Source organism: Drosophila ananassae, assembly GCF_017639315.1.
Source record: "Drosophila ananassae strain 14024-0371.13 chromosome 4 unlocalized genomic scaffold, ASM1763931v2 tig00000078, whole genome shotgun sequence".
Classification (NCBI taxonomy): Eukaryota; Metazoa; Arthropoda; class Insecta; order Diptera; family Drosophilidae; genus Drosophila; species Drosophila ananassae.
In genome coordinates, this window is record NW_025319044.1 from 252265 (window position 1) to 260792 (window position 8528).

Sequence of the window (8528 nt, forward strand, 5' to 3'; positions counted from 1 at the left end):
GTTCATATGATCCTGCATGTATCCTTTTAGGATCCCATCCTCTATCAATATATTATAACTGGGTGGAGTGCCTTCATCGTCTACGCTGATAGAGCCGCGCAAATTGGGCAGAGTTCCGTCATCAACTACTGTGATGTCACTAGCTGCTACTTGTTTACCCACAGAATTTGAAAATGCTGAGACTTTTTTGCGATTGAAGTCGCCCTCAAGTCCATGACCCACGGCTTCGTGTAACAATATTCCTGGCCAGCCTGGACCTAAAACGACTGTCATTTCTCCGGCTGGAGTTGGAATTGCTTCAAGATTTACCAGTGCTTGTTCTAACGCTTGGTTTGCAACTTCTTTCCACTTTTTCTCAGAAATAAACTTACTATAAGAGTCCCTTCCACCATGCCCTGCAGAACCTCTTTCGGTACGGCCATCTTTTTCTACAATGACTAGCACATTAAAACGTACCAGAGGCCTGATATCGCTTAATCTGTGATCACCCTTTATTATTTGTACAACTTGCCATTCTCCACTTAGAGTTATTTTTACTTGCTTCACGCAGTTATTTTTGGACCTTACATACTCATTAACCTCATTGAGTAGCTTAATCTTTGAATTCAGATCCATTTCATTTATAGGGTTAATCCTCGAATATAGGCTTTTTGTCTCTTCGTTTAAATTTATTGAATTTGTCTTGTTTAAAGACACTGAGCTTTTTACCATAGAAGCAGCATTACTAATTTCTTTTTCGCTGATCTCAGAAGAACAAACGAAAGATGTACTATCTTCACAAAAAGACCTTAAACCAAATCCCCTTCTAGTATTCAAGTCCATGTGTTTTAATATGTTATCCTCAAAAACCAGGGACTCCGACTGGCAAAATTCTAGAAACAGCTCACCACCATCGCTATTGCTCAAAGCGTTATTGACTATTTTATATACGTTATTAATATTAACATTGTTTTGAGCAAAAAATATTTGATCTAGATTTGGCATTACCTTTGAACTAAAAATTGTTTAAGTATATTATTTAACTTTAACATAGTAAACTATAAAAAGCCCGGGTGGCGGAATTGGTAGACGCGCTAGCTTCAGGTGCTAGTAACTTTTTAAGTTGTGGAAGTTCAAGTCTTCTCTCGGGCACTCTTAGCTTCCATATTGCTTATTGAATTAATTAATGTTATAATATAACATATTAGGTAATATTTATGCTATGTATGGTGAAAAAGATAAGTTAGCCTACAGAAAGAAGGTACGAACTTACTCGAAACGCTTAGTTACTACACTATCTACTATCTCTTTCATTGGATACATAGCGGCATTGGTCTTGAATATTCCTGTCTTAAGTCTGTATTTTAGTATTGCCGGCACTATATTCAGTGCACTTTCGTTTGCTTTAAATATATGGTCACTAAATGATCATTCCCGACAACAGAATCTTAATAAGAAATCTGGCATAAAAAACACTCCAGGACAAAAAAAGTTAACAAAGATCTATCTTGATATAGCATCCAGTGCTTCATTTCTAATAGGAGGTATTGCATCTATGTCGCTTTTTGAGTCTTCTGTTATTTATTTTGTTTCTACGCCTTTTTTTATTCTAGGCTGTGTTATTATGGCAGCTAATATCGTTCAAACTATGATTAGTGAACCACAGACAAAAAACGCCCTTGAGAATCTCTCTTCAAATACTGCAAGAGTACAAGCTTAAGTATTAACTTATACAGGAATATTAGCTATATAATTCCACTGAAGGAAGCCATTCAAAAGAGTTCGATGTAATTAGCGTCAAAAAAGTGTAAGCAGAAATTGTGGGCTTATTGGGGTAGGAGCTCTTAGTACTCCTACTTCCACATCAATTACTTGAATAATTGCTCAAGCTATCAAAATAAAAGTTTTTATTCAGTAATTTGTGTATAAAGGGTACTATTTTACTGGTAGTAAAATAAATCAGAATGAAGTCTATTTTATTAACGAGGCCTTTATTGGATTCGTTCAATACAAGAAATATATTGAGAAAGTATGGATACAAAGTTTATATAGAACCAGTATTCACAATAAAGTACTTAAATCCTGATATATCTGCGTACGAATTTGACGTTGTGATATCTACAAGTAAAAACAGTGTAAAGGCTTTTAGTCAAATATGCAAAGAGGATGACTTTCCGATTATTACAGTTGGTAATTCAACCATGCAGGCTGCAAAAAATTTGGGATTTTCTGATATAATCTCAGCAGACAGCAACGTTGATGGTCTGATATCATTCATAAAAGCTCATTATTCAAACGCAATAAAGTTCTTGTATATAAGGGGACAAGAAGTATCATGTGACCTCAAAAAGAGATTATCTGAAGAAGATTTTAACGTAAGAGAAGTTGTACTCTATAAAACAATCATTAAAAGGAGTCTAACTAATAGGTGTAAAAATTTACTGTTGGATGGTAAAATTGATAGCGTTGCTTTTTTTTCCTCACAGACAGCAAGGGTATTTTGTTCATTAGTTCTAAAAAGTGGGCTATCTCATGTGATGAATAATACAGTTGCATATACCATGAGTAAAAACATTGCTGATAGTTTAAAGTTAATCAAGTGGAAAAAAATTATAACATCGAGGTTGCCTACTGGGGAGAGTTTAATTGATATAATTAATAAGGATTGCTGATGCTAAAGATTGCAACTTGGAACGTAAACTCCATACGTAAAAGAGTTAATCAACTTTGTAGTTTTATAGTTGATAGTCAGATAGATATAGTTTTGCTGCAAGAGATAAAATGTACGGAAGAGCAATTTCCTTATGCAGAGATAGAAAAGTTAGGATATGAATATGCTATCTATGGACAAGTTGCAAGAAATGGCGTTTGTGTTTTATCTAAATATCCAATACTGGAAAAGTTTAAAATTGACATTGTAGAAGGTTATCAAGAAGCGCGTTATATAGAGTGCATAATAAAGCACAATAATCAGAAGGTAAGGGTGGGAAGTGTATACGTTCCAAACGGTCAAAGCCCGGACTCTCAAGCATTTGAATATAAACTCAAGTTTTTTGATAATCTATATGAAAGGATGAGCACTTTGTTAAAGAATGAAGAGTTAACTATTATAGCTGGCGATTATAATGTTGCACCGGATGAAATTGATGTCTTTGATTCAAACTTATTGAATGGCCAAGTGTGCTTTCATATAAGAGAACGTGAGAAGTTAAGAGCGATCTTGAATCTTGGGTTTAAAGATGCGTTTAGAATATCTCACCCAAATTTGCAACAATTCACTTGGTGGCATTATCAAGGCAATTCACTCAGAAATAATCAAGGAATGCGAATAGATTATATGCTGTTATCACCACAAGCTGTAGATAAATTGGAAACATGCTACATAGATGATAGATTGCGTAAGCTAGAAAATCCGTCTGACCATACTCCTGTTGTATGTGCTATAGAATAATAGCAGATCTCTTACACAATTCACTTTTAGCAAACCTGAGTAGTCTTACCTTTGCTGCTCTGTGGTTCTTCCCTTCGTTTGTTTTCCTTTCCTGTCCAAGATTGATCGCGCTGCTCACTCTTTTCGTTTTCCCTGTTGTTTCTCTGGGAAATTTGCTCAGGAACAGGTTGTTGTTCACTCTTTTCTTTTCCTTGGGAAATTTGTTCAGAAACAGAAATGGGTTGCTCACTCCCTTTAGCCTTCTCGACTGGGGTTCCTAAAATTTTATTGATGCCATCGCTAATTTCATTACCCCATTCTTTTCTTTCCTTTTCATCCCGTGAATGAGGGTTATACAAAGTACCTTTTTTGTCATTTGAAAAAAGAACCTCCACTCCTCCTTTTATGGCAAATATTGTGCCGATAGCAGTAAGAACTACTCCGAGTGTAGTAGGACCAAAAATTAACATTGGAATAGTGGAAAGAAGGACAGGAAAAAAGATCTTGCTTAAGAACGTTGTTACCATCTCTTCATCACTGAGTGGTGGTTCATCCTCTTCTTTTTTATCTTTACCTAAGAATGGTATTTTTTCTTTCATCCCATCCATAAAGGAGCCAGAAATATTTTTCGGGTCTATTTTGATCCCTCCAATTAGCAGCAGCAGCATTTCCAATACAAACTTTATGGATGAATCTTTAGCTTCTGTACCGCGTATATCAGCTACACAGTCATCTACTACTTCTTTTATTTTACCATTCTTGAGATTCTCCTCATTAGCTAATTTTTTCTCTCTAATTTTCTCAAATACGGAAAGTAAAAACTGAGAAAAATTCTCTTCACTGAGTGGTTCTACATCTTCTAGCTTGACATTATTGAATATAATTTGATTCTGACTTAGCATGAAAGCGAGTACTGCCTCGTCATCTTCCTTTAATTCTTTAGGTTGTACTTTGTTTTTTAGCAATTGTATAAAGGCATCATGGATTACCTGATGTTCCTCTTTTTCAAAAATTTTCTCATCTTCGTTAGTTACCTGAGTAGGTAACTTTGGAGGTTTTGAACTTTTTACTTGTGGGCCTGTCATGGCTGACCTATTTGCATTTGCTATGTTCTATTCTAACATATTTTTCGTATTAGTTCAAATGATTTATACTCCTAGAATTCACGATGTTTAAGTCATAATTAAGGGAATTTAGACCCCAGTTGTCGCCAACTTTTATTTCTACTTCAAGTGGTACAGAAATTTCTATTGCATTTTCCATTATATCTTTCATAAGTTTTGCTGTTTCTTGTACCTTTTCGTCTTCTACTTCAACCAGTAGTTCATCGTGAACCTGGAGGATTATTTTACCTACTTTTAATTGGTCAAAAAGCTGAATCGTCGCACGTTTTATTATATCAGCGGCGGTGCCTTGCAGTGGTGCGTTTATTGCTGCCCTTTCTGCAAATTGTCTTACATAAGGAATTGTATTATTTATGTCTCTCACAAAGCATCTCCTGCCAAACAAAGTTTCTACATAACCATGCAATCTTGCGATAGACACTGCTTTTTCCATATAGACCTTTATTTCTGGGTAATAGGAAAAATAGTAATTAATGTATTCAGCAGCCTCCGCAATGGTAATTCCAAGCCGCTTTGCAAGACCAAATGGGCTAATGCCATATATAATTCCAAAATTAATGGATTTTGCTTTGCGTCTTAATTGCTCATCTATTTCTTGCACTCCAAAAACTTGCCTAGCGGTGATATCGTGAATATCTTGTTCGTTTGCAAAAGCTTCTTTAAATGCTGCAACGTTTGCAACGTGTGCCAGGAGTCTCAATTCTATTTGTGAATAGTCAGCAGAAATTATCTTATGCCCTTTTGGCGCAATAAATGCTTGTCTGATAAGATTTCCCTCTTCGCTTCTGATAGGAATATTCTGTAAATTAGGATTGCTGGAGCTCAGCCTTCCAGTTGCAGTTGCAGTCGTTGAAAAGCTTGTGTGTATTCTACCATCAAGTGGATCAACTTGCTTTATTAATGCATCAGTGTAGGTGCCTTTTAATTTACTTAAATGTCGCCAATTTAAGATTTTACTTGCGATTTCTACCCCTTCTTCTTCGAGTGCCTCTAGAACTTCATAATTGGTGCTATACGATCCAGATTTTTTTGACTTTTTCTTTTTATTAAGCCCCATTTTGTTGAATAAAACATCACTTAATTGTTTTGGCGAAGCAATATTAAATCTTTCTCCTGCCAAATTATATATCTCATCTTCAAGCACGGCAATTACCTGCTGAAATTTATCGGACAGCTCCTGTAATTTTTGTATGTTCAGTAATATCCCATTTTTCTCCATATCAAATATTACTTTCATAAGTGGCTTATCGAAGCGCTCGTAAATTGTGAACAATTTTTCCTGAAATAACCTTTGCTTTAGCTTTTCATGAATTGCTATTAAAGTTTTTGCCGAGAAAATTTCTGCATTTTCACTCAAATTATGCGCAACTATGTTTGGAATACTGTGATCGTGTTTTCCTGTATCCAAGCTATACGACATTATCATCAAATCATCAACTGAATCTAACATCTTCTCTGTTGCAGGGAAGATTTTCCTGATCTCTTTAATGTTATGTATTATTTTAAGCACTCCATTTGAGAGTAAAGTTGAGTTAATTGTAATAAGTGCATCTTGTATGCTGTCTTGCTCTATATAAAAAATATTACTTTCGCTATAAGATAGACTTAATACATTGTTTTCAAGGTGGTAATGAATTGCAATTTTGCCTTCATATCTACAATGCTCCAAAAATTTCTCTAACTCTTCACTACTATATTCTATTTTCTCTTTTGTGCTAGACCCATTATAGGAAAAAAGCTTTTCCATTTTACCTATTAAAGAATTGAATTCATACTTCTTTAAAAAGGATAATAGTTTTTCCATATTTGGAGGGCGAACTTCACATTTTGCAATATCATGTTGAAGGTCTACTTTTTCGCATAGTGATAAAAGTTCTCTTGAAATTAGCGCTTTTTCCTTATGTTCAGCAAGAATATTACGAATCCTCGTTTGCTCGATGTTATCAATGTTCTCTATAATATTATTCAATGAATCAAATTCATCTAATAATTTAGTGGCAGTTTTTGGGCCTATTCCTGGAACGCCTGGAATGTTATCAGATGCATCACCAGTTAGAGAAAATAAATCAAGAAGCTTGTTTGAATTTACACCAAATTTTTCTACTATTTGTTTTTCATCTATGTATATATTTTTAATAGGATCAAATATTAGAATATTGTAATTCAAAAGCTGGAACAAATCTTTATCTGATGAAACGACTACCACTTTAAAGTCTTGGTGGTTGGCGTATTTTGCAGCTAGTGTTGCGATTATATCATCTGCTTCATAACCTTCAATCTCTTCATAGCTGAGGTTAAAAGCTTCTACCGCTTCCCTCAGTATGGTAAACTGTGGAGTTAGATCCTCAGGAGGCGTTACTCTGTTCGCTTTGTACTCAGGATATAAATCGTGCCTAAAATTCTTTTTTCCTGCATCAAGTGCTATAGTTAAATAGTCCGAATGGGCAATGTACTTAAGAACCATATTCAGAAAGCCATATACACCACCTATTGGCATTCCTGTTGTGGTAATTAAATGAGGTAGTACATAGTAAGCTCTGAAAAGAAAACCATAGCCATCGATGATTGTGAAAGTTTTTTCTTTCATTGTAGATATTTATGCGTGCTTTTGATGGTCCACTATTTAGCTGAGAAAATCAAGTTTTTGTTTTTCTGCTTTTGAGCGTTGTAAGAGATTTTACCGAAAATAGCATTCATGATGGGGATGTACACATATGTAATATTAAAACCTAGTAGAAGAAATTTGACCTTACCCAGAAAAAGTGGAGAGAAAGTGTGGAATGTTTTTTACAAAAAGAATGATGCATCAAATTGTTCTGGAATGCAATAGTTAATAGTGACGTTGTTTGTTATAAAAAATTTCTATGTATTCAAATATTGCAGTTCTAGTGTGTTGAGCAGAGTGTTGTGAAGTATCAATAAGTATTTCTCTTTTCAATGAGCTAAAGAAGCTTTCTGCAACAGAATTGTCGTAACAACAGCCTTTATTACTCATCTATATTCTTTACAGCTAAGAGATATTGATACCCTTGCGCAGTATATTGTGAACCTTGGTCACTGTGCAGCAGTAGATTTTTAACAGGTTTACGCCTATTAATGGCCATTAATAAAGAGTTCATAACCAATTGTTTATTTATTGCACTACTCATTAACTACCATACGTGAGAATTATTGCTGCCAAATATAGCCATCCCTCCTTGGTTTTGATGTAAGTAATCCCATACTTTATTTGGTTGATCAACAATAAAGTTTTGATCTAGTATATTGGGAGCTACAGCTCTATTATCTGTTTGTTGTTTTTTAATTTTAAACTTTCTTCTCAGTATAGCCCTGATGTCATTTTTCTGCATAATACTTTGCACCGTTTTCAAATTGCAACTTTTACCCAAAGCCTTCAATTCAGCATGAATTTTAGGAGCTCCATATCTACATTTAGAAACTTGATATATTTTTTGAATAGCTTCGAGTAGCTCTTTATTTGCTGATTCTCTACTGCTTATTTTTCTTGTGGTCCACTTATAGTAGCCACTAGCAGAAAATCCTACATAATTCCTGTACTTTATAGCAGTTACTATATAAAAAAATATTTTACTCTTTTTGACTGGCCAGGGCTTTTTTTTAAATGTCTCTTTCCCTTGTTACTCTTGCTTTGTAAATCAAACCTCTCTTTGTCATAAGGTGCTACATCTGGAAATGCATTTGCCGCTGACTTTTTTTCGTTATATTTCTTCATCCATTTTCCTAATACACTATCCCTTATTCCTAGATCTCTTGCTACTTTTGCAACTGGTTGACCTACCTTTCTTTGTTCATTTGCCAGCTTAACAGCTTCCAATTTGAATTCTGCCGTATATTCTCTTGCCATTTCTAATCCTCCAAAATTTTATTTTACCCGAAAAAACTCTTTTCTTTCTCTCCACTTTTTCTGGGTAAGGTCACTATTTCTTAAGTAATTTACACTTCAGAGTTTATCTGCTTTAAAGTTTACTCTATTC

The 8528-nt window shown here is 34.7% G+C and overlaps 1 protein-coding gene and 1 non-coding gene across 2 annotated transcripts; one reads left to right on the top strand and one right to left on the bottom strand.

The window, feature by feature from the left end:
* The first annotated feature begins 1046 nt into the window (after positions 1 to 1046).
* Trnal-cag lies at positions 1047 to 1131 on the top strand. The gene has a single exon. It is a non-coding gene; the product is annotated as a tRNA-Leu (tRNA).
* A 1181-nt stretch (positions 1132 to 2312) lies between these two features.
* LOC123257982 lies at positions 2313 to 4944 on the bottom strand. Its single transcript, XM_044717911.1, has 2 exons — positions 3480 to 4944; positions 2313 to 3419 (listed from the first exon to the last, which is right to left on the bottom strand). Exons 1-2 carry the CDS (start codon positions 4492 to 4494, stop codon positions 3358 to 3360), a joined length of 1077 nt encoding a protein of 358 aa, XP_044573846.1. The 5' UTR covers positions 4495 to 4944; the 3' UTR covers positions 2313 to 3357.
* Between the last annotated feature and the right edge of the window lie 3584 nt (positions 4945 to 8528).

Bases quoted from the DNA above. Each gene is read 5' to 3' on its own strand.
- LOC123257982 (XM_044717911.1), bottom strand. From the start codon at position 4,494: ATGACAGGCCCACAAGTAAAAAGTTCAAAACCTCCAAAGTTACCTACT. The intron at 3,420-3,479 runs GTAAGACTACTC...ATTATTCTATAG, and splicing joins AGAACCACAGAGCAGCAAAG to CACATACAACAGGAGTATGG.